The following is a 26,388-nucleotide window of genomic DNA, read 5'->3' on the forward strand; positions in this document are numbered from 1 at the left end:
GGGACGCTCTGATCCGTGATACGAGCGCGCTCCGGACTTCCTGCCAGGAGAAAGAGCTCAAAGCAGAAGCAGAAAAAGCAGAAAAAATTAAGAAAAAAACAAACTCCTTAGCCGCAACGGGTGTTTGGTTATTTTTGCCGCGAGCTTGCGCCAGGGCTACACGCATCAAGGCTGGGGGTTCTGCTTGGCGCTGCCGCGTTGCAACTGCTCTGTTTCCCGCACGCTCCCGCACGCACGTCTTCACGCACACAGGCCTACTGCGTCTCACACTCCAAAAAAATCTGCGGAAGTTGCATTTACACTGAAACAGCAGAACATTGCACCAACAAGTGAGGCATTGGGGGATCGGTGGCCGAGTGGTCTAGCGCACACCAGCTCAGAGCACGTGGAGCGAAAGCTCGCGCTGCAGAACCCAGGGATCCTGGGTTCGAGCCCCACCCCTGCCCGTTTCGATCTGGATGAGCATCGTACCGGCGTGCGGTCGTGTATCACTACTGCGTGATGCACGTTAAAGACCCCAGGCTAGCGGCTGTACCGCACTGGCTAAATTTCTCATCTACAGCTGGGAGACTCGTCGCCCCTGTGAGGCAGACCAAGTTCTAGGCTGTATAAACACACACACAACCCAATTTTTTAAGTGAGGCATTCACGCGGAGCTCTCACGCGCTTACCCTGCACGAGGCCGCTTCCCGTCATCCAGTCTTCATGCGTGTGTATACGGTCTTTCTGTACTAACAAATCATATTCTGTGTTATCCCTGCCTTTGCCACGCTAGGACGGCAAAGGGACGTGTTTCTTAACGGTACTCACGCTGAGCTTTGTCCATACTGAACCATAAATGGATATGTTCCATTTACTCCGGGACCCGTGCTAGTAAATCTGGTACACATATCCATACTGCCAAACGCTGGGTCCGTCTCATAGTTCCTGTACACTGAGTACCACGTCTCCTCGAAAGGAATGCACTGCAAAGATAAATCAAATAATAAATTAAAAGAGAAACACAAATAAAATATGTTGTATACCAAGGGTGCTAATAAGTTTTGCCTCCTGGGAACTCTCTTGTATTCAGCAATGGTACAGATACGTGTTATGTTCAAATAAAAGTTTCAAGTCTCTTTCTTCCAGGGGCATATCACGTTTTAACATAGCCCTCACCGGCGACGATGCACTCCCGCCACCGGTACTCAAGTCTCCTCGTGCAACCTTGGAAGAATTAAGGAAGCTGTTGACGGAATCCAACGGCGCGCTGCAAGGGTGACCTCCTTGTCGGGCGCAAGCCGCGTGCCCTTCAGATGTTCATTCGTCTTGGGAACAAGCCAAAAGGCTCATGACGCGGGTTTGGGCTGTAAGGTGGGTGAGGCAAAACATCTTGGAACTGTAGCTCCTCCAACGCGGCGTTATACTCTCGTCAACAGCCGCCCGGTTGACGAGACGCTTCCAGTACGATAATGCTCCATAGTGATCTTGGCGCGACTGGTTTAGAAGCACCCTTTTGAAGCTTCCATGATTTGAAGGGACCAGCGTGGTTATTACCATGGCAACGGGGACCGATTAGCCAATTGCCTTGCGGGGTTTTGGTCGTCAGTATGTTGGTATCGGTTTATGTCCGGCTAGCAGGCACAGAAGGCTATGACAGTATTTCATGAGGATCCAGTGACTATAATAGGGACTACTTCAGTTAAATGTGACGTACTCCTGGAAAAAGAGGCATTCCAAACATTCATTTGAATGTAGCATCTTTCAATTTCATCGGGGAGCAAAGAAGATATGGCTCAGGAGGCAAAGCGTTAGTCAAACTAGTGTCGCCAAACCTGTTGCACAACTAAATAGATACTACGACGAAATTTTTGCGCTTATTTCTTTGTCTTTACGTGTTCAAGGGAGCAGCATCACATCGGAAACCCCAGCCTCTCGTTAAAAAAGGCTTCAAAGGGAAATTTAAAACGAATTAAACGATTAGAAATTGGCACCTGGTGAATGTTTCTAGGCCTCGTTTGTAATCTCCGTCTAGGAACATTGGCAGGTAGTGACGATGCCTGTCTGGCCTAAAACTGGAGCCTCACTGGTGCCCTGTGCGTGTAAGCATGTGCAGTGTGCGCGTCAACGTAGCTTTGCCAAGCTTGCAATTGCACGCACTTGCCCGCACGAGCAGAGACACGGCGGCGGCCAGATGCCCTGCTTTCAATCGTCTTGTCGACGTCAGCCTCGCCGCAGCTTTGCTCGTCCCGAGACAGGCTACGTTACGATTGCGGCTAATGTCACGTGCTCTCCGTTGGATGCTCTCCGAGCGCTTACAAAAGTGCGCCATTCTTAACGGGGTAAAAAAATACAGCCATGAGGTTCAAAATGCAGATGTGAGATTGCCATCTACGGATATCATAGATCATATTCAGTCTGTTTCCAAACACGACGGGTATATTTAATATTTCGGGGAAGTATCTTTTCAATGTAACTTTTGCATAGTGCGGAAATTTTAATTAAAGCAGATTTGCACTCTGCACTTTTAGAAACTCCCGCGCGAGTGTAGTGCATCGCAATGCACTTGAACACCAAAAGGTTCACCCCCCCCCCCCCCCCCCCCCCCAAAAAAAAAGGTCCATGCCGGAATCTTGTTTAAATTGCTCCAATGGCCAACGAGCATCAGCTGCAAAAAGGCACGCACACATTTTTCGCACAGAAATTAGGTGTTCTTAAGGTCGCAATTACACCGCTCACACATCATACAAAGGACGCGGAGTTTCACTGCAGACAGGCGACCGAATCATCCGCGGACAAGCCTCAAGCATCGTCAAAGCATGTTTGCTTTGTACGTGTGTATGCTTCTGACATCTCTGCATACATTTATTGTATGAATAATATGAAAGAACCTTCATAGAGCACACATGTACAAGTTACTCAAAAAAATGTAGTTAAGTTAAGTTACTGAGTATTGACCTCAAAAGTAATCTGAGTAGAGTAGAAATTACTCAAATAAAAAGTAATTGACAAAATTACTAATTACCGTACAAAATAACGAATTACTTTTGAAGTTACTTTTATATGTGTTTTTTATGGTATCAAGAAAGTACATATGTTTTGATCCATTAGTGAAAATGTGCTAGCCGAACATGAATCGGTTTGTTTTTTCACAGAAATGCTTTAATAGCTGGTTCTGCTTCTGCTTGCCCAATTTTTTTGTACTTTGTTTTTGTTGTTGTTGTTGTTGTTTTTGTCAAAGATGTACTGCGAATGCTGTTGAATATTTTCAGAAGCGATCGGTCAGAGAGATAACACGATGACGATCACGAAAGCCGTCTTAAAGCACCCATCAATATTTTTTTTCTTATTCGCTACAGCGCGATTCAGAAACGGGCATCGTCCCATTGAACCCATTTTCTATGCTTTAACCAGTAATATTGCCCAGTTATTTTACAGAAGATTTGGTGCCGAAATCCGGGAGCTCGTCGCCTCATCAGTGGCCCTTACCAGAACCGGAGGACGATCTGACGACATGGAACGGGTCAGAACAAAACGGACGGCTTGTCGCGCTCAAACAACCCGGCTACTCAATGAGGTCAGTACTGTATTTTCTAACGCAGCCTACGACCTGAAATACCTTTGATTGTTGCACGAACGATTGAGCCGCAGCAGCGAGGTGCTCAAGACCCTGAATCGGGAGTTGGAACAATTTGTGGCGGATGGAGATTTAAAGCAACAATACGAGAGCGTAATGAATTACGAAGAACAAGTGGCCACCGCTCTAGTGACACTGATGTACCACATTGACTGGCTGAAGTGCAGTCAAACAGTTGCGGCAGCTCCATCAACGTCTTAAATGGGAGAACGACATCGCGAGGAAACTCCAACGTTGGTGACAAAGCTACCGAAGCTGCAGAGATGCTGAAATTTAACGGACATATCAGAGAGTGGCAGTCCTTCTGGGGTATGTCCCTCAACACCGTCCATAAAAATGCGCAACTGCGGAACATAGACAAGTTTCAATACCTGAGATCACTTCTCACCGGAACAGCTGCCAAGGCTATCGCTGGCATTCAAGCATCGGACTCTTGCTACTCCGACGCAGTGGAAATTCTAAAGGAACGATTTGGCGACACCAAGCTTATAATACAAGATCATCTAGCTAAGCTTCGGACTCTGCAAAATGTCAAATCATCTAGCGACATATTCGCCCTGCGCAATTTATTTGACACGGTTCAGATCCACATCAGAGGACTGAAAGCTTTAGGAGTCGACACCATTTCGTACTCGGATATATGTTGTACGAGATTTTAGTGAAGCGACATCGTTATGGAATACTACCGGCAGCAAAGCTTCGGTGGCCCAAGCACGTCGGCAACAACATTGGCAAGCGACGACCTAGACGGAATTTTGGAATATTTGACGGTCGAAGTAGAGATTCGAGAGAGGAGGCATGGGTTCAGACCGAGCTACAAAAGGCAGCGGTCGGTCTCCTGAACACACTCCAATACCACACTCTATACAATCAGCAGCAGTACTCCACAATCGTACGAAGCCGTCGCCAACAGATTGATTTTTCTGCGGCTCGCAGATGCACAAGAAGGAAGAGTGTGCCACAGAAAGAACTTTAGAAGAAAAGAAAAACAAACTCGCACAAGACTGGCGCTGCTACAGGTGTACAATGCGAGCTCACCAAGCTCGGAACTGCAGACGGCGTATATCGTGTGGCACGTGCAAAGGGAGGCACGCGACAACCATGCGCGACCCCCGCTGAAGGAGTGCAAAGGACAACGCCCAAGAGGAAAATTTTAAGGCATTAAATGCCTTCACTGATGAAAGCATTAGAGGAAAGGAGAATCCCGCAAGTCTTGATGTAGACATTCAGATAGTGGGTCGCCGGTAACGGAGACTTCATCTATGCGAGGGGGATTCTAGGTGGTGGGAGTCAAGGGACATTCGTCCGAGAAGACCTTTCTCGTCGATGTAAAATGCGGGTGCTGGGTGAAGCAAGCCTAAATATTAACATCTTTGGATCAACCCAGCTGCGAAAGCAACAAAGAGAGATCGTTGAAGTGAAATTGACGAGTCAATACCATCAGACAGAGTACGTCTTAGAAGTGGTGGAGGTACCACATATTTGGAACGACATCGAGAAGCTCCCAATAGACCTTGGATTTATAAGTCCCTGCGGGAAAAAAGCAAAACCCTCTCAGATGCGTGCCTATTTGCAGGAATCAACTCGGCTCAAGGTATCATTTTGTTGATTGGAGCCGACCATGCAGCTTTGGAAAATTGTCAAAGGAAAAGTCATCCGAAATGCAGACCAATCAATCATGGCTGTCAATACGCGCCTTGGATGGACTGTGCAAGAACCGACGGAAGCATCGTGTTCCCTGACTAACCAGTCAAACGTGGTTGCGTGCGCACTTCGTATCGACGCACTTCAGAAAAAAGAAGAAAGAAGCTTTAGTAAAATAGATAAATGGACTAGTTGGTACATCACTGAATGGAAAGCGCCGAATAAACAAGAACGAAGAAGGGGATAGAGACGAAGCGCTTTGTCTTTGTCCCCTTCTTCGTCCTTGTTTATTCGTCGCTTTCCATTCAGAGAGAAGCTTACAAGCATTTTGGGACATGCAGTACATTGGAATTTCAGGCACTATGGTCAAGTCAGCCTATGAAGACCAGGTACTCAAAAGATTTCAGGAATCAGTTCGTGTCAGCGAAGGACGGTATGAAGTATTCCTTCCGTGGAAAACCGACTTGACGAAGCAGCTTGACAATAACAGAGATCTGGCGGAAGCTAGGCTGCGTGGACTGGTCCGCAAGCTGCAGAAGGACAAGGTCCTTCTAGAGAGCTACGACAGCGGTATTCGTCAGTACCTGCAAGACGGTCACGCAGAAGTTGTTCCCGACGCAGTAGCAGATAACGTCATGAATGAGTCCGAATATTTCTAATGTATGCCACATCATGCAGTACTGAGAGAACAGTCTGTCACAACGAAAGTGAGAATAGTTTTCGATGCGTCCTCACACAAGCAAGGACAAGACAGTATCAACTCTCATTTGGAAACAGTCCCTAAGTTGTCAGACGAGCTGCTGCAGATCTTACTGCGGTCCCGAACTAGGAAGGTTGCAATGACAACAGACATCCAAAAAGCGTTTCTACAGGTTTCAATCAGGACGGAGGATCGGAATGCTCTTCGTTTTCTTTGGTTCGCGAGCGAACCGCAGACGGTTGGGGCTCTACCGCTATTGCAGGAATGGAGAATGACGCGCGTACCTTTTGGAACTACTTCTAGCCCCTTTTCACTCACAGCTACGCTCCAGCACAACTTTCAAACTATTAACAAACACAGAGAGTGCCGATATGTTGGCGAAGTCATTCTATGTCGATGACCTCCTCACTGGAGCCGCAAATGAAAATGACGCCTTTAAGATATACTCGAAAACTCAAGAAATTATGCAATCGGCTGGAATAATAATGAAGAAGTGGACATCGAACTACAAGGATTTACAAAGGAGCTTCACAGAAAGTGGCCACGAGATTCCTGATGGACCTGCAGAAAGAACTCCAGGAACAAAGATCCTTGGTGTGTTATGGAGCACGCTTGAAGACACCTTTAGGGCCTGTTCACACATACAGCGGAGCGCAAAGTCAGCGCTACGAGAGCGCTCCAAGAAGCGGTCATGTGGCGCTTCCTGGCGTGTGACTTTATTTTAACACAGCGCGCGATTAGCGCTTCTGTAGCGCCTTGTTAGCGCTCCAGTAGCGCCTTGTTAGCGCTTCAGTAGCGCCGTGTTAGCGCTTCAGTAGCACTTCTTGTACCGCGGTGCTGCGGATTAGCGCGTGCATGCGGTTCCGGTTCCTGTGGTTGGGTGTGCATCAGCAGCACTAGTGCCACTAAATAAGCTACGCTTCAGAGTAACGACACTTGGCCATATTGTGTCTTAAAATCATGAGTGCTATAGTCGGATGCAACCTGAGAACAATCTTTTAGCCCCACCCACAAGCGCATTGCGCCCATCTGAAGTGCTGCGCCGTCGAGAAATTAGTTCGCTAGCAGCGTTGCTTTTTCTTCCTCCAGGAAACGTGTCTTAAACTACTACAATATTTATTTAATTCATTCAGGACATTTAAATAAGTTAGAATACGTTTTTGTCAATGAAATAGCTGTTTAGTAAAGAAAGAAAGTCATGTCCTATGTACCGTCTTCCCAATTCATTTTCTGTCCAAGATACTGTCTAACATACCGTCTAACATACCTCTCAGTAGTCCTAAGCCTCGCGCCTGCTTCGAAATTTTCGTTGGCGATAGCGTCGCTGGATTCTCACGTTGTCGCGCAAAAACTGCTGCAAACGCAAGCCGATACCATTAAGATTTCGTGGCGTAACCTCGGGCACGTCAAACAGGGTGCAAAAAAGCAGAATAATTGTCACGAGAAACTAGCGTCGCGTTGCTATGTTGCGCTATTTTTTACCAGCAGCCATGTTGGGCTATTTTTTTTTTTTTTTCAAAAGGATCGCGATTGGTCCACGGAATCGTGACGTCATGAAAACGATTGGCTGGCGTCTCTCGGCGTAGGATTACATTTTCCTCTGAGAGGCATTTCCGGTTTTTTCTTAGCTTGCAACCGACTTTAGTTATCTGAACCTTTATCTGAAAGCATAGGAAACGCCTTTCCGCCCTCCACAAATGTTTAAACAGTTCGTGACAGAGCAAAGCAATATTACGTGACCTTCCTAACACCGAATCTAATGCTGAGGAAGTCGAACTTTTGAATCATGACGATAGGCAGTTCCGTTTGCTCTGCATACGAGCCAAAATGGCGGCGCCCACAACAATGCCGGAGAACGGAGTGCCTAGTGCCACTAAATAAGCTACGCTTCAGAGTAACGACACTTGGCCATATTGTGTCTTAAAATCATGGGTGCTGGTTATCTGAAGCTTTATCTGAAAGCATAGGAAACGCCTTTCCGCCCTCCACAAATGTTTAAACAGTTCGTGACAGAGCAAAGCAATATTACGTGACCTTCCTAACACCGAATCTAATGCTGAGGAAGTCGCACTTTTGAATCATGACGACAGGCAGTTCCGTTTGCTCTGCATACGAGCCAAAATGGCGGCGCCCACAACAATGCCGGGGAACGGAGTGCCGATAATCTAAGCGCAGCTCATTTAGTGACTCTAGGAGTGCCGATACTCTAAGCGCAGCTCATTTAGTGACTCTAAGCAGCACCATGGCGGATATGGGATGCTGAAATAGAAATGCGACAAATGCTCTTACATACGCGATTAGTGCATATGTGTTTGGACGGCTAAACGCCCAGAAGAGCCTTCTGGGTGCGCGAAATCTTTCGCCACCGAGATACCGACAGGTACCGGCGAGCCTTGTTCCTAGGTTGAGGGACCGAGACACAGAGCTCTTTCGAAGGCGGTTATTTTTAACTGCGTGTCTTTGAAACCAGGGTCACGCATATCGAATAGAAAACGATGAGGTCGTACCCAATGAATTAGGCGCTCAGAGTCCATGACTCTGGAATCTGGATCGCCTGCGCGACCTTTTAGCCTAGTTCACATGCAGCGGTTTTGGCCCTAGAGCGGCGCGATTTCTGCCGTCGCGGCGCTCTGGCCAGCACCAGCAATTCTGCGGCACGAGCGCCGCGACGGCAGAAATCGCGCCGCTCTAGGGCCAAAATCGCTTCATGTGAAACCCGCTTTAGCTTGGAGAGCGGCTGTTTTACTTCCTCTTCTTTCAATGCCAAAGGAAAAACAACAACAAAGGAATCGCCGTACACGCCCTGTTCCGCAGCAGCAAGCACGGCACAAGGAGTGTGAGAGCGCTAACAAAGCTCTTCTGTAGGGCTAACAGAGCGCTAACAAAGCGCTTCTGTAGCGCTAACAGAGCGTTACTGAAGCGCTAACCGAGCGTTAGATCACGCGCTACAAAGCGCCACATGAGCGCTCCTTCGAGCGCTCACGTAGCGCTAACTTAGCGCTTCGCTGTATGTGTGAACCGGCCTTTAGGGTGTCACTAGAAACCTTCCTAAGTTTACTGGAGTCACGAGTCAACACTAAGAGGTTCATTCTCCAAGCATCGGCTCGAATCTTCCATATCATTGGTCTAATTGCGCCATTCACGATTCTGGGAACAAAATATATTATGGGACGCTGAGGTTCCTGTGGAGATCAGCAATGATTGGAGCACGTGGTGCGACGAACTTGATCAGCTTCAAGCACTCGCCATATCCCGATTCCTATTCCACGAATTGTGAGGATTAGAGCGGTCTACCTTACTGCATGTGTTCACGGATGCCAGTCCTAAAGCATACGGTGCTGCAGTTTACATTCGATCATCTGACAATGAAGGAAACGTCGATGCTCGTCTATTACTAGCAAAGGTTCGTGTTGCCCCACTCAAAAGGCAAACGCTCCCACGGTTAGAGCTGATAGGAGCACTCATCGGAGCTCGGCTTTTGAGGTACGTCCAGAAGACGTTTGACAGAGAAGACTTCATCTGCTACATGCAGACAGATTCTACGATTACTCTGAAGTGGATCCAAGGAAAACCGCAGCGTTGGTAAACGTTTGTCGCAAATCAAGTTTAAGAGATTCAACGGCTGACAGCAAATTCCCACTGCAGGTATTTTCCAGGAAAGGAAAATCCGGCCGATTTTTTCACTAGGGAAATTTCTGCCTAAAGAATGAAGGCTGCCCAAGCTTGGTGGGAAGGTCCAGTGTGGCTCCAGAGACCCATTTCTGAATGGCCCTACCACTGCTTTGAAGAAGCTCAGGTGGAGAAGGAAGATTGCATACCTGCTGCGGTGCTACCAGCTAGAACGAGTTCTTTCGAGTTGTTGTTCGACTCCATTGTTACAGCAGTCTGCAGAAGGTAATCCGAGCTACTGCATGGATACCTCGTTTTACGAACAGCTGTTCAAACGAAAAGCTGTCAGCAAATCACCTCTCAGCGGACGAAGTAACCCGAGCAGAACTGTACTGGATCACACATGTTCAAAACACGGTATTCTCTGAAGAGATAGCTTACTAACAGAAAAACGGCAAGTAAGTAAAAGCTAAAAGATCGCCGAGCTGAATCCGTTTCTTGATGACAAAGGAGCGTCGCGAGTAGGCGGAAGGCTCCCAGAGTTGCGTTCCACAGAAGAAGTAAAACATCCTCTCATTCTACCTGCCAACCACCGCCATAGCGGAGTAGATAATCTTAAGTGCACGCATCCGAGTTCTACACAGAGGAGCTGCAGAGACACTAAAGCAACTGCGCAAAAAATGTTGGCTTATTCCAGGCAAACAACTGGTATAGAAGAGTATACACAAATGCCCAACATGCTCTAGATATCGGCTCAAGCCACTCTCAGCAGCTACAGCTTGTCTACCTGCTGATCGCATCGAGCCCACAAACCCTCTTGAGATAGTGGAAGTCGACTTTGTAGGCCTTCTTTATACCAAGAGCAGATTCCGAACAAAGTTTTCATAGCTTTCTTTACGTGCGCAGTGACAAGAGCGGTCCACCTTGGAAGTCATATCAAGCATGTCTTCCTAGACCTTTTTATTAACACTACGTCGTTTTGTGGCACGAAGAGGTCTGCCAAAGGTCATCTACTCGGACAACGTTCTCACCTTTAAAAGGTTGTTTAAAGACATCAAGTAGGTATTGACAGCCTTACGCGCACCAGGACGTTCAAGATTACGTTGCCCACAACCAGATAGCCTGGAAATTTAGCGCTGAACGGGCAGCCTGGTGGGGAGCTGTTTGGGAGAGGATGTTTCATAGAGTGAAGTCCTGCCTTAGAAAGATTGTTGGACGAAGTTCACTAAACTTCGAAGAGCTCACCACTGTAATGCGAAAAGTCGAGGCTGCGGTGAATTCAAGACAGGTGACGTTTATGCATTGAGAGCACGACCAGCCAAGAGCCTTAACTCTTGCTCATTTCTCGATCGGCAAGCGACTCACAGCATTGCCGTTATCCAAAAACGCCGAGGCGCTGCAACGAAGGGCAGACGAACTCTCAAAACGCTGGAACTACCGACAACTACTAGATGCACAGTTTTGGAAAATATGGATGGCCGACTACCCTCTGCAGCTTCGTTCGGCACATCATGCGAAGTCAGAGGAAAATAATGATCTAAAGGTCGGAGACATCGTAATTATTCATGAGCCAATGCGTCCTAAAACGATGTGAAAACTGGGACGGATAACGGAATTGCATGCAGGTCGGGATTCCCTCGTTCAATCATGCGACTTGTATTTGGCAAGTAGACAAATACTACGACCGCCAGTACAACTGCTTTATTCACTCGAGGTGCCTCGTTGTCCCCTTGAGGCGGCAGCCTGTTGAATATTTTCAACAGCGATCGGTCAGAGAGAGAAGACGACGACGATCACGAAAGCCACTTTAAAAGCACGCATCCATTTTTTTTTTTTTTTGCTTATCTATTACAGTGCGATCCAGAAACGGGCATCGTCCCATTAAACCCATTTTCTACGATTTAACCAGTAATATTGTCCAGTTATTTTACAAATGCATCATATCTACTTTGAGGTTTAGCACTGTTTGAACTTGACTTTTTAGAGAGTGAGGTTGGCTTGTTTAAAGTGTTGCGTAAAGTACTATCGTGGACACTGTTAGCTATAACACGGCAGCGGCGGCCGTCCCGTACCCCCAGCGCCCCATAGCAGGCGCCGTCCGAAACTCCGCGCATACGCCGTGTGGTGGACTGGCTCTTCCCGTTTGCGAGCACACCCTCGCTTTGTCGTCTGCTAGGCGCAGAGCAGGCGATGCCACAGTGCTGCTTGTCTGGTACCCTCGCCATAGCGAACTGGTCGCAAACTTATTTTCAACCGGCGATTTTTATTTGGGCAGATTGCAAAGTCATTAGGGCACTACCCCTGTTTAAGTTCTTTTTTTTTCGCTTTTTCAGAAACAGGCGTGCGCAATGCATTTTTACCAATATGCGTTCGCAAACCAGCATGAGCGCAGCAGGTGTGATAAAAAAATAGACTGTTATACTCCGTTTCACCTTAAGTCCGACCGCAGCGTACGCTGCAAAACGACAGAGCCAATCAAATAGCGGCAAAGGCGCAACATCACGGAGTGCATCACCGGGGGACCCAATAAGGTGCAAAAAGTAATTTTGTCGCTGCTTGGTTGGTCCTATCGTTTCGTAGCGTCCTTTGCGCTTAGACCTAAAGTGAAACAGAGTATAACTGCAAGTTTGTCCTATAAAAAAAATTATTTCACCGTGATGTTACATTTAGTGGCGATGATTATCCTTAGCCTGCGGAGTCAGGGAATCAACCGTGGGCACCTCTTACGCTGTTGTTCGCTGAACCGTGTTCAGCGAAAATTGGCGAGCGCTGTGGCGTCGTCTGCTCTGTGCCTAGCAGACGACAAAGCGAGGATGTGCTCGCAGGCGGGAAGAGCGAGGCCGCCACACGGCGCATGTGCGTAGTTTTGGACGGTGCCTGCTATGGGGCGCTGGGGGTACGGGACGGCCGCCGCTGCGGTGTTATCTAACAGTGTCCACGATAGTACATCTAAACAGTACTTGAAGTAAAGTACAAAGTAAATTAGAGGTTATGTACTTCAAGTAAAGTAGTAAGTACGCCGGGTGCAATGTACTTGAAGTAACGTACTATAAATACAGTATATTTCAAGGCAAAGTACAAGTGCTTTTACCGCAATCTTTCATGACGCCCTTTCTATTCCCTATAGTGTTCTTTGTTTTAATAGGTATGCACTGCTCCAGGGGCAGTCGGAGGTGCATCAGTTTTTACAGAAATGGCAGCAAATAATGTACAAAATCAAGTCGCCACAGAGTAGTTCTTTTACTCTCGCTGACGAACTATTTGACACAATCAACTTATAAGCCACTTATTTGTGTCGGTCTTATAGCCGCCATTACTTCACTTAGAGAAATGACCTGATGACGTCTCGAAAGAGCGCGTTTTCACACTACGATACGCCATTTTTTGTTTTCAAATTCGATGAATGTACATTGAAGTCGGGAGTTTAACTTTCCTCGAAAAGTACCAGAAAAAAAAAAACACTTTAGTAAAGTGCAAGTACATGCTCAGAGAATGTAAACACGTTGAGGGAATTACTAAGATTTCTCGAACGATCTTCAAATCTTTGAAGACCTGCATGTTCTGAGTTTTCGGAGGAAAGGCAACGCAAAACGATCACCTTTGCGTTGCCCTTTAGCACGCGATTCTTGAAGTAAAGCACAAACTACGGGAGCACCAGATGAGCTTCAGAGCAGGCGCTGCATTTTGTGGGCTGTTTTGGGCGAAGATGCATTGTGTGCACCTCCTGTAGTGGGCGAAACTCGGCCTCTCTTGTGCCATGTCTGTTCGCTCCCCGCGGCTCGTAGCAGTGTTGTTGCAGTGAGGGGCTCATGGGCAAAACAGATAATAAAATTGGAAAGTAAGTTGTAATTTGAAAAGAAGTTACTCGTAAAAATAATCAAAGTAAACTACTAATTGGCAAAATAAGAATTAACTGAAAGTTACTAAGTGACTCAGAAAAGTAGTTAAACTATAGTAGCTTTAGTAGAGTAGTTGAACTACGTACAAGAAGAGTGAAGAAACACGCCCTAGAGAGTGCCTGCAGGCTGCCTTTGTGTGTGATGTATTAGGAGTAAAACCGCAGCTTCAGGGCGCGACGCCGCCCACCTTACTCATTGGCTAGACGGATCGAAGGTAAGCCGATGATTGGCGTTTTCAGAGCATTGCGGGTACGTATATACTTACAAAAATTCCTGAAAACGCAAAAAAAACAAACAAAAAAAAACGCAAGATTAATTTTTACGTACTAGAGCAACGTTCTGGTACTTCCCAAGTGCTGGATTCAGCTCAGGATAGGACGGGCTGGCGCTGGAGCAAAGAAAAGCCGAAAAAGCAGTCGCTGCGAACAAACCGCTGAACATGGCGGACATAGTGCAGTCCTTTCACAAAGGCTACTTGTCCTGTGAATGCTACATAGTATATAACAGTGCCGAGTTTTATGACCGAACTCTAAGTCACACTTTAATTTCTCTGTTCCATCGAGGCCAGGAAATGTAAAATGATAATGAGCTGGCCAAAGTCTTTTTTCTTTCTTTCTTTTTTTTTTTTTTTTTTTTTTCTTGTCGATAGAGCTTTTTGAACAAAATGTTTTTTTACTTGAAGTCATAATTTTATTTAGTTCTACTTTGAACTATGACCAGTTTAGGTATGTTTGTGTGAGGCATCAGGATGAGGGTTCGACATTTTCTGTCGAATGCTTCAAAACATCCCGTAGTTAACGACGACTAACCCGTGTCGGTGACCCTCAGGTTGTAACTTTGTGAGTTAAAGAACCAAGACTGAACCATTCGAATTTACTCTCCTCGGGAAAAATGCTGCAGCTGTCATTTCGCTATAGTTGAAAGACCTCTTGTTTTCAGTGGTACAACCTCTACCAAGAAAATCGTCTCATTGAAACTGCCTTCCAGCACCTCTGATAAATACCGTTCATTGAACTCCCACGTGCAAACTAACGCTTTGGGCGGTCCGCAAATAATCGGTTTCTAAACGTAACGCGTTGGGGTTTACTGCAGAGGTGCTCAAAGGTGGTGCGTTCATTAGTTGAGAGTATAAATACATAAAACCTTCAAAGTAAAAAAAAAAAGTTTTTGTTTATAAAACAATTATCGCTAAGCCTTTTTCTCAAAATCATTACAAAACATCGTTTTTGGCTATTCAGGCGTTTATTACGACTAAATAATCGGTGAAAAACACCTATTGGATTACTTGTCCTCTACTTCATTTGGCTCAAATAAGCGCCACAGTGACACAGAATACTATTTAGGTGTACGCTAAGTATAAAGAAAACATAGTTGTTAATTTTTCATGATTTACTCAAACAAGCCAATCTTTTCACAATTTTAGTGAAAGCTTCCACTATCTTCAGGCACTTCCGCAGTAAATCCTAGAGCGATACCTTAAGAACCCGATTCATGCGGACCGTCCAAAGGGGGATCGAAGAGTTAGTGTAGACGCGGCGTTAACTACCCAGCAGTACCAAAAAGTGATCGTCGATCGGCCGTCGGTTGGCCAGTATCTGGACAGCTTGGCCACTGGCAAGTTCTTAACCTCCGGAGACATAAACAAGGTCGGCAAGAGTCCGGCCACAAACTAGCCGTTTTCAGCTTGGACGCCGGAGACATAAACACTGCCGGCAAGCAGACTTGCAAGTAATCTGTTACAAGTAACGCAATTAGGTACTTGTAATTCCTTGCATTTATGAGTAATTTTGTAAGGAAATATTTACATATGTTACAAAGCAATTCTAAAGTAATTTCGTTACTTATTTAAGTTAGAGAATGATTTTTATCCGTTACATTTTCGTTTTTATTTCCGTAAAACGAAGCGGGAATATAAAACACTAACAACAAAAAAATCATTTCTAGAAAAAAAACATTTTGTTTTCTAAGGGTAAGTTTTACTGGAATCACACTGCCAACTAGTGTTTCGGCATACAGAGTAGACATTTAAAGAGTAAATTATCTGACTTCGTTTCCCTCAGTTCAAACATAGCACTTAGCCCGGGCCATGGTAACGGAGTTGCCATCTTGCGCGAAAAGTGAGTGGAAGATGGCCGGCAAATTCCTTCGAGCGGCAGCAGAAAGTTGCCTTCTGAACGAATGTCTCTTTCCATTGAGACGGCAGCTCCTTCAGGGTGCAGCGACGGTGATCTTAGCAGCTTCTATACAAGGACTGCACCAAAGACGCTTAGGGGTTCCGCGCAGTGATTATCTCGCTCCTTTTGGGCCCGGTCCTGAGAACATTGAAAATGTCTTCTCGAGGAGATCGGCGCGGCTCTGTTTGTATACCAACACGGCCGGAAAGCCGCGTATGTGCAGAAGCTATGTGGACAAAAGCGGCCAGGCTCTCCGTGTTTTCGCCATTGCGTTGTGTGGCGTGCGCTCGTTGTTGACGTTGTAGAGACGCTTCTATATTTACGTGTGCGTCGTATTTCCTGTCAACGTATGTTGTATCTTATGCCCGACTATTTGAGCTCGCTACCCGAGCCTGAACGGCAGCGGTATCGAGATAAACTGTGCGTGGACGGCGTTGCCTTAGACGATCCATACGCCGAACACAAGGACTGCTGGAGTTCCTACGTGAAGTTGCTGCCACCGACGTCGATGGCTCACGTCCTCGTTTATCTGGTTTTTTCGCCAAGCCAGTTCAGGGCCGACACGGTACAGGCGTACAGGTCTCTCGAGGCCTACAATTACTTCGAGCCGCTTTCCGCGCTGCCGCCTGGATCAGCACAGTAGATCACCAGACTGCGGGTCTGCGGAAGTGTATTTATTAATTGACTAAATACACACACCGTCCTTCAAGTCACGGTATGATATTTTTCTTACCCGCGTGACCACAAGGCAGGGCAAGTGGTAAAGCTCTTTCCGTTCTGCCGCCGGCCTCCTTCCGCATGGTAGCACGGAAGCAGTGTTGTAGGCGTTACCGAAAAAAAGTAACGAAATACGTTACTCGTTACTTGCAAATAAAAAAAGCGTCACCGACCTATGTTACCTCAAAATAAAAGGAGTGCGTTACAGTTAGCGATACAAAGTAACGCACGTTAATTTTGCATTACTTTTTTATTTATAAATCGACAATAACGGTGTTTGTTTGTTTGTTTGTTTCTTAACGACAGCGTTTTTGACTGTGGAACAAAGGGCGTGGGTGTTGGGGCTTTTCTGAAGTGGGACTTTTTGCATGAGGAAAACACAAGCGAAATTTTGAAGGTAGGTGGAATATAGTGCAATAATTAATGCCTTGGCGCTAATAGTTTGTTTCAGCTTAAGTTAATACGCAACCGAAGCTACGAGCTCGTGGGATCAATCAAGGAGCGTCAAAAGAGCGAGTCACTGGGACTTTCTTGTTCGTGATTGGTTCAGCGATGATATATATATATATATATATATATATATATATATATATATATATATATATATATATATATATATATATATATAAACACGTACAGAAACATGACGAACACCATAATGGCGCCCGCTCTCTGATTGGCCCCATCAGCTCGTATGTCTGGGCTGAAGGTAAAACAAAGCATGAAAGCACGAAAACAAGGTACTTTCTTCATGTGTTGGGGAGAATATGTAACGAGTGACGCAACTACGTTACGCGTTATTCGTTACTGTTTTAAAACTTAACGAGTACGCTACGTTCCACAAAGAAAAGTAACACATTACCAGTAACGTGTTGCTGCCAACACATGGTAGCGAGCCATCGACGAGCGCTTGGCCGGAGCTTTGTGCGCGTACACCGTAGGTACAAAATCTGAGTGATTGCGGTGAGATGACGGTTTCCCTGGACATGAGCAAGCCTCGGGACAGAGATTGAAATGGAAGCCACACTTGCCTTCAAGAAAGTGCTTGCCGCACAAACGGTCGTCCTCGCGAGGCAACCATTCCTTTCGATCCACGGATATTATCCACCTTCTATGCGTTTCAGTCAGCCGAGAACTTGTGAAACCTCACTCCGCTACTTTTTCTGTACCTTTTGGTGCAATTAACGGCTACACAACTTTGCGGCATGCTGAAAAGCTCTCACGCCCATGCAAAACGCGCGCCCTTCTGCCCACACCACCCGGCTCCGGAGCGATCGCAGCGCCGCCGCAGCTCCGTGATGTCAAGCCCGCGTGTCGGTCTACGTATCTATAGCTTTGTTGGGGTTTCTTCGCCACTTTTACGCAGTGTACAGTATAAAAATTATTTTGTTTTCAAACAATCATGCGGTCATTTTTCATCAAAAGTAACGAGTAACGGGGGGCGTAATTTGATAGGCAATAACGCAAAATAATAACGACATTACTCGTTAGACATTTGGGATTCTAACGAGTACGTTAGTATACGTTAGTCGAAAAACAAGCGCGTTACCAGTAACGTCGTTACTTGTAACGCGTTCGTCCTAACACTGCTGAAGATAAGTCTTTGTGAGCGCGCCCCCCTTTTGGCCTTGAAGGAGATGCCATTGTCCTACTCCTTCTCTCTTTTTCCCTCTCTCCCTAAGCTGAAAGCGTGGAAGAAGGTGAGCACTCGCCGGACCAATCAACCGGATACTTTTTTATCACCTGACTCCGCTCTCTGGTCTCGGGCATCGGCAGGAGCCTGATCACGTGGTAAATTTTTCACGAATGACGTAGTAGCTTTTTCCAATCCCGGAATGCCTCCTTCCTGGCCTAGTGTCTTGTGTGCTGTGCTGCGACCTGTGGGGCTGCCGTAGATTTCGTTCGCGACAAAGTTTTCGAAGTGTACCAGGTTTGAAACGTCCTACACGTAAATTGGCAACAAGCGATTGCTTCAAAGAAGCCCAAGGTATTCTTGTGAGGCATCTAGTGTTCGGTTCGGCAAATGACTGCTTCTGCCACATTGTGTTGAATCTTCACGGACGCCTTTTTTCTCGTTTTTCTCTTTGAGTGGTGATTCTGCAGTGGATTCCATTCTTTCAGAGCAGAATACAGTCTCATGTATTCGTCGATTACAATGCCCCTATCAACGGTCTGTTTGGAGCGATGCATAAAGTTATTATAATGTACGCTAGAAATTCAACTGGCGCTAGTGTGCTGCGGCAAATTGATGCAGAAAGCAACCAGTCGGAAATTGACTTCCTGTAATGCATTTCTATGGAAAAATGCGAGTGCTTTTTTCCCTGCGATTGATTATAAGAGTAAATATCACGAAAAATTCGAGCGTACTAGTCAAATTGGAACATTTCTCAGTCACGGAGATGAAATAATTGGTCAGTTATGCCGTTTTTATTTTAAATTCGTGGCATGGAAAACGGCGCTAAACGTACTTCGTACATGTATTTATGTGCACTGTCGGGCACTGTTAGCGCGAACACGGCGTTGGCGCTTTTCAGCATTGGGGATGTACGTGCCAAACGAACGAAGAACACGTGGAAAACCAAGAGAGGCAGCAAGGATTACGCAGTAACACTGGATAAGTAACTCCTTGTGCACGCAGACGATCAAAATAAATTGAAGACCATGTAATACAGTCGGATTTACAATAAATAAGTACTAATGTATTCTTTCTGCTCATGAATATGTGCGAAGATGCTTGTTCTGCGTTGAAAACACCACCCGCACACTCGAAATCCTTAAAAATAGGTAGAAACCAAAGAACAGGTGCCCGATGAAAGCTGCCCGACCTAGGAAATAATAAAAATACACCTTTCACAGCCAAAGTACTTTATTCTTTACATTTCGAAAGCTCGTTCCAGTGTTTTGCGGCGTCGGCGTCGCCGTCGGGGTAACAGGAGGAAGGGATGTGGAGGATACGGAAGAGGAGGAGGGCCCTCCGTACCCTCCCCTTCACCTGCTTATATACATAACATGATAATAAATAATTTAAAAAAAAATATATATATATATATTCTTTAGCACGGTATATCGCAAAATATTTTACGTCAAGAGCTGTGCTGTTGCTTTAGAGAGATTTGTAAGCGTCTAATTTTTTTAACCGCTCGTAAAGATGCACGACGGAGTAATTTTAATATAGTGACAGGGCGGGCATATTAGCAATACATAACCACGTCGGTATGCTGGCGAACCTTGAAGAAACTCTGCATTCCTTTCGATTGTTATTTTGCTTAGAACCGACGCTCATTTTTGAATACCTGTCATGAAACAGAGGTTTGGTAAAGAAAAAGGCTGTAACTAAATCCATTACACTTTTACAATGTTAATAAAGGTACATACTATTCGGTACGACCCAAATAATAAAAGTTATCTATGTTATTTTCCGTCGAAGAGACGAAATGCAGGCGCGTTTTCCATAGGAATGCGCAGAAGCACCACAAGAGTAGTCTGGTTGCTGTCTGCTTCAACTTGCCTACCGGAAGTCGCATAGACACTAGTGTACATTATAATAACTCTATGGAGCGGTGACGTCACACTTACCCCACCCAGACGTTATTAGATTATCTCAGTTACGGAACTGCTCATAGACGCTGCTTGCACAAACAGTATCCCCCCCCCCCCCCCCCCCCTCACCCACCAAGTCTCGCCTCCCGTCGCTTGACGCGCCGGACGGCTGCTGTGGTAATTGCAGTGTATTTATTCTATGAAATACCTACGTTTCGAAACACAGCGCCTAGATAGCGTTTAAGGTCTGCTTCACGCTGCAGAACCAAGGATCCTGTATTCAATTCCAACTTCTGCCCGTAAAAGGTGCAAAGAGCAAACTTACCTGTAGAAAAAGTAAAGAAAGAAAAAGGCTTAGCTTATATCAACGTTACTAGAACTCTCAGTTGGGAAACTCGCTGTCGAAACCTGGGCCGCTGGCGTTCACCGAGACCCAGCTAAATACGACAAAAGCGCCACTCTTTGTCATTTGTCTGTACTGTGGTCACCATGAGCTTTTAGAAAGCATGTTTTTGCGTAAAAACAAACAGAAAAGACTCCTATTGTATGAAATTTATTGGAGTTTAATACAAAATGAAGGACGCGTGATGTTTTTAAAATCTTTAGTTTGCAAGGCTTTGTGGCACAATTAATATTGTTTTTATACAACCATGCCTCAGCGGTGCTTTCAGGTAGCGCGTCCCGACCTAGGTGCATTTTAACTTCAGTAGTACGACGCGGCGCGTCCGCTGGGGAGACGGGGGTGGCACCCCTGTAACATCTTCCGCTGAATCTGTTTCGGCCCAAAATGGACGATTAAAGGCAAAATAGACGTCATGTGCAGTTCCTCGAGTGGCCGCTGCGGGAGAAATGGCGGCGTTCTGTTCGCCATTAGCTCGGTGCTCGAGGGCAGATCGGGGACACTTTTTGAGAGCTGTCTCTATGGCAGCTTCCCAACTGAGTGTTTTAGTAACGTTGGCTTCTATGGAAACGCAGCTAAACCACCGGTCTTCAAACAATGGACTTCTTCGAAAACCGACGCGCCCCATCGCGGCGAAATACCACGCAATGCACTCTGGGAACTTTTTTTTTTTTTTTTTTTTATTTATACTACCGGCCGCCGTGGGGCGGCCAAGGTAGGAGGGATACATGGATCAAGTCTTACGAAAAAAGCAAGCACAGAATGTGACAACGCAGCAAAACAAAAAAAAAAAAAAAAAAAAAATTTACATATATGATCACGAACACACAAAGAGCAGAAAAATATTCGTTTGAGGGGTATCAAGGCCTGAAACCTCAAAACTCTGGTAATTCGTTTATCAATGTTAGAAACAACGTTAGACAATTTGAAGAGACGATTTGTTCGGGTAACGCATTCCAGGCATGGATAGTACGAGGAAAATAAGAGTATTTGTAACAGTCGGTCCTGCACTTTATTTCAGTGATTGATTTACTGTGTTTATTTCTTGTAAACCTAGCTGTGTTGAAGTGAAAGTAATCTAGATAATCCAAGTTGTAGTTCCCATTTATTAGATTAAAAATAAATTTCAGTCGATTGATCTTTCTACGTTTTTCTAAAAGCGGAAGGCCGGCCTGTACATAAAGCTCCGAAACCGAGGTGTTTCTGCCATACTTGTTAAATATAAATCTTAATGCCTTCTTCTGAATTCTTTCTAATTTGTTAATATTACATTTTGTGTAAGGATCCCACACAACGTCGGCATACTCGAGTATAGATCTTACAAACGTTTTGTACGCCATTAGTTTCGTTTTGCTCGAGCAGTCCTTCAGTTTCCTTTTTAATGCCCATAATTTATTCATTGCTTTTCGGGAGATAAAGTCAATATGTGAGTTCCAACGCAGATCTGAAGTTATGATTAATCCTAGGTATTTGTATTCACATACGGTATTTAAAGCGGTTCCTTGAAGAGTATAATTAAAAGTCATTGGTTTTTTTTTCCTAGTTATCGTCATATGTGCACATTTTTGTTTATTTAGAGACATTTGCCAATCATCACACCATTCTGAGATCATTTCTAAACTCTTGTTTAAGACTACTTGGTCATTTGAGCATTTGACTTGCTTATAAATTATACAATCATCGGCAAATAAGCGAATCTGAACAGATCTGTCCACTGTAATGTCATTTATAAAAATTAGAAAAAGTAGGGGTGCCAGAACTGATCCCTGAGGAACTCCGGATTCTACTTTTGATGTGGATGAGCGGGAATCCTGTATTTGTACAAACTGTTTTCTGTTATTTAAATATGCTTCTAACCATTTTAATATCTGTTCATTGTTTAATAAGGATCTCAGTTTGAAGAGTAGTTTTCCGTGAGGCACGCGGTCAAACGCTTTTGCAAAATCTATAAAAATTACGTCCGTCTGATATCCGGAGTCAATTGACTTTGCGAAATCATTCACAGTGAGCACTAGTTGCGTAACTGTAGATAAATTACGTCTAAAACCGTGTTGATCTTTATTGAAAAAGTTATTCTCTTCAAGAAAAGAGACAATATGTTTAAACAAAATATGCTCAATCAATTTTGCACAGCTGCTCAAAATTGATATTGGGCGGTAGTTATTAACATGATGGGAATCTCCTGCTTTGAATATTGGAACTATTTTAGCAGTTTTCCAATCGTCGGGGATTTGCCCTAATTCAATTGACTTATTAAAAATTACAAGCAAGAAATTTGAGCAGGATTCCGCATACCGTCTTAAAAAAATGTTTGGGATCATGTCTGGTCCTACAGATTTTTTAGTATCAAGATTAAGCAATGCTGCAAAAATGCCTTCTTTAGATATGGTAACACTCGGAATGCTTTTCGGTGAGAATTCTATGGTTGGATTCTGGTTATTATCCGTGGTATACACGGATGCGAAGTATTCGTTGAATGAGTTGGCAATTTCGAATGGATCATCAATTTCTGTTCCGTTCTGTCTTATGGTATTAATTGGCTGTTTTGATTTGATCATATATCGCCAAAATTTAATAGGATCGGTTACCAAAAATTTATCTAAGGTCACATTATGGAAATATCGTTTTGACTCCTGAATCATTGACCTTAATTGCTTTCGAAGTTGTGTTATACTAGGTTTGTCTGTTCTTTGGTTTTTAATTCTAATTCTGTTTATTTTACGTTTGAGATGCAAAACCTCCCGAGTAATCCAAGGATTATTTTTTCGTGTTCGTTTGCAACGTGTCGGTATAAACCTTTCTATACAGTACAGAACGGAATTCTTAAATGACAGCCATATATCGTTAATATCTAATGCACGTTCACTTTGTTCACAAAAACTGTCAAATGATAATTCAAGGTGATCTAAAATGCTTTCGTCTAGCGCTCTAGTGTAATCAGGCACTTTGATCAATCGGTCTGCTTTTTTAGTATGAAGTTCTCCGGCACATTTACACCAAACCAAATGGTGGTCAGATATTCCTTCTCTAACTTGGCAAGTGAATTCTTTACCCATTAACTCCTGAGATATAAATACGAGATCAAAGATATTATTGGTTGTACTTGAAATTCTCGTGGGACATGTAACAATTTGCGTCAAATCATTATCAAATGCCATATTAACCAAAAGCTCCGAGTGCTTGCAATTAAAGTTTAAAGGTGTTAAATTTTCCCAGTTGATGTTGGGAAGGTTAAAATCACCTGCGATTACAATGTTTGAAAAACGTCGTCTTTGCAGATTTACAAAGTCGTATAGTTTTTCTAATACGCTTTCAGAAGCATTTGGCGGTCGGTAGATCGCCCCGAGAAGAATCGGACCATTATGAACACGCAGCTTGACCCAGATCGATTCGATGTTTAAGGTATCGTGAATTAATGTTGCATCGATATTATTTTTAAGAACTATTGCCACTCCTCCCCCTCTCGTATCCCGGTCTTTTCGGAAAATTTGATGTGTTGGTGGAATGATTTCATTATCGGTAATATTATCGTGCAACCATGTTTCTGTTAATACAACTATATCAGGATCATCGGACAATAACATGTGTTCTAGTTCAGCAGTTTTATTTACTACACTTCTGGCGTTTACATTGATAAGAGTGAACGAACGAGATCTCGAGCACTGATGTCATTCGTTGTTAGATTGCGCGTTTCTGTCGTCTCGTTGCCTTGAGTTAATCAGAATACGGGCGTTTTTCACGGGATCCCACTGATAGCAAGAATTGCCAACTATCAACTTATCGAATCGTAGCACGACTTTCTCGCCTTTGTCACGGTCTTCTTTAGCACTGTTCCAGAGAAGCTTCCTTTTTTGTCTGATATGAATCGAAAAGTCTTCAGATATTGATATTTTGGTTCCCTTAAGTTTCCGCGCATTTCTCAGGATGTTTTCTTTTACATTATAGTCAAAGAGTTTCAATATTACAGGCCTTGATTTCCCCTTATTCGGTCTTCCAATCCTATGAATCCTCTCCACCCCAACATTTTCAATGCCTAGTTTGTCTTCAAGAATCTCAGAGATGATAACTTTTTCTAGATCCCGCTTGGTTTCGTTGAGATTTTCAGGAATTCCAAAAAAGATTAAATTGTTTCTGCGCATTCGGTTTTCTAGGTCGTCTACTTTGTTCTCGAGTGAAGAAACTGTTTGTTTTAATGTGAGCACAGTACTCGAAAAAATGTCAAAATTTTTTTAGACGCTCTTGAATGATTCAACGGTTTCTTCAATAGCACCTATTCTTTCTTCGACCTTCCTTTGAGTGAATTTTATTTCCTTAATCGCCTCGAATATCTTATTTTGACCTACCAAAAGTTTTTGTAAGGTTTCTTCCGTATCTGGGCCCGGATTACTTTCAATATCCCCAGAGAGTAAGAGGAGATTACACAAATCAAAGCACTCAGCGAAAATACACAGTAGCCGTTGTGGGTGCGGCAGCACAATGAGAAACAAATTGTTACTTCTCAATCCATAATGGCGTTTGCCACTAACCTGTACGATGAAAAGTGGTTTCAGCATGTTGTCGCGTAGGCTGCCACACCCACTGAACTGCTCCGGTTTCGGCGCCGTTGATATAGGCTTCTCGAAGGACGTTGCTGCTGTTGGCCGGTTGGCGACGCCCTGGTCGGTGAGTACAGTTTCGCTGGTGACTTGTGGAAACGGCGGCAATGGCTGGTGGACTGACGTTGCAGAAAACGCCCCGCCATGAAAGCGTGAGCCATCAGCCCAGTCTGCGGTGATCGAGGCGTCCGTCCATCCGATGTCTGTCCCTTTACGCTGGCTGGGTGGCCGTGTCCCGATCAGCAGAGCAATCTGTACGATGAAAAGTGGTTTCAGCATGTTGTCGCGTAGGCTGCCACACCCACTGAACTGCTCCGGTTTCGGCGCCGTTGATATAGGCTTCTCGAAGGACGTTGCTGCTGTTGGCCGGTTGGCGACGCCCTGGTCGGTGAGTACAGTTTCGCTGGTGACTTGTGGAAACGGCGGCAATGGCTGGTGGACTGACGTTGCAGAAAACGCCCCGCCATGAAAGCGTGAGCCATCAGCCCAGTCTGCGGTGATCGAGGCGTCCGTCCATCCGATGTCTGTCCCTTTACGCTGGCTGGGTGGCCGTGTCCCGATCAGCAGAGCAATCTGTACGATGAAAAGTGGTTTCAGCATGTTGTCGCGTAGGCTGCCACACCCACTGAACTGCTCCGGTTTCGGCGCCGTTGATATAGGCTTCTCGAAGGACGTTGCTGCTGTTGGCCGGTTGGCGACGCCCTGGTCGGTGAGTACAGTTTCGCTGGTGACTTGTGGAAACGGCGGCAATGGCTGGTGGACTGACGTTGCAGAAAACGCCCCGCCATGAAAGCGTGAGCCATCAGCCCAGTCTGCGGTGATCGAGGCGTCCGTCCATCCGATGTCTGTCCCTTTACGCTGGCTGGGTGGCCGTGTCCCGATCAGCAGAGCAATCTGTACGATGAAAAGTGGTTTCAGCATGTTGTCGCGTAGGCTGCCACACCCACTGAACTGCTCCGGTTTCGGCGCCGTTGATATAGGCTTCTCGAAGGACGTTGCTGCTGTTGGCCGGTTGGCGACGCCCTGGTCGGTGAGTACAGTTTCGCTGGTGACTTGTGGAAACGGCGGCAATGGCTGGTGGACTGACGTTGCAGAAAACGCCCCGCCATGAAAGCGTGAGCCATCAGCCCAGTCTGCGGTGATCGAGGCGTCCGTCCATCCGATGTCTGTCCCTTTACGCTGGCTGGGTGGCCGTGTCCCGATCAGCAGAGCAATCTGTACGATGAAAAGTGGTTTCAGCATGTTGTCGCGTAGGCTGCCACACCCACTGAACTGCTCCGGTTTCGGCGCCGTTGATATAGGCTTCTCGAAGGACGTTGCTGCTGTTGGCCGGTTGGCGACGCCCTGGTCGGTGAGTACAGTTTCGCTGGTGACTTGTGGAAACGGCGGCAATGGCTGGTGGACTGACGTTGCAGAAAACGCCCCGCCATGAAAGCGTGAGCCATCAGCCCAGTCTGCGGTGATCGAGGCGTCCGTCCATCCGATGTCTGTCCC

General features: G+C 45.5%; 1 protein-coding gene and 1 pseudogene across 1 annotated transcript in view; both read right to left on the reverse strand.

Annotated features, from left to right (window-relative positions):
- Positions 1-13,918, reverse strand: part of LOC115327937 — a 30,059-nt gene extending 16,141 nt beyond the window's left edge. The window contains exons 1-2 of the mRNA XM_029988991.2: positions 13,796-13,918; positions 811-965 (exon numbers count right to left, since the gene is read on the reverse strand). Of these exons, the coding sequence (XP_029844851.2) occupies positions 811-965; positions 13,796-13,918 (278 nt within the window). The remainder of the gene's footprint in view (positions 1-810; positions 966-13,795) is intronic.
- A 9,949-nt stretch (positions 13,919-23,867) lies between these two features.
- Positions 23,868-25,173, reverse strand: LOC120836616 (annotated as a pseudogene).
- Between the last annotated feature and the right edge of the window lie 1,215 nt (positions 25,174-26,388).

The sequence above is a fragment of the Ixodes scapularis genome, unplaced genomic scaffold, assembly GCF_016920785.2.
Source record: "Ixodes scapularis isolate PalLabHiFi unplaced genomic scaffold, ASM1692078v2 PGA_scaffold3__209_contigs__length_174095766, whole genome shotgun sequence".
In the NCBI taxonomy this organism is placed as follows: domain Eukaryota; kingdom Metazoa; phylum Arthropoda; class Arachnida; order Ixodida; family Ixodidae; genus Ixodes; species Ixodes scapularis.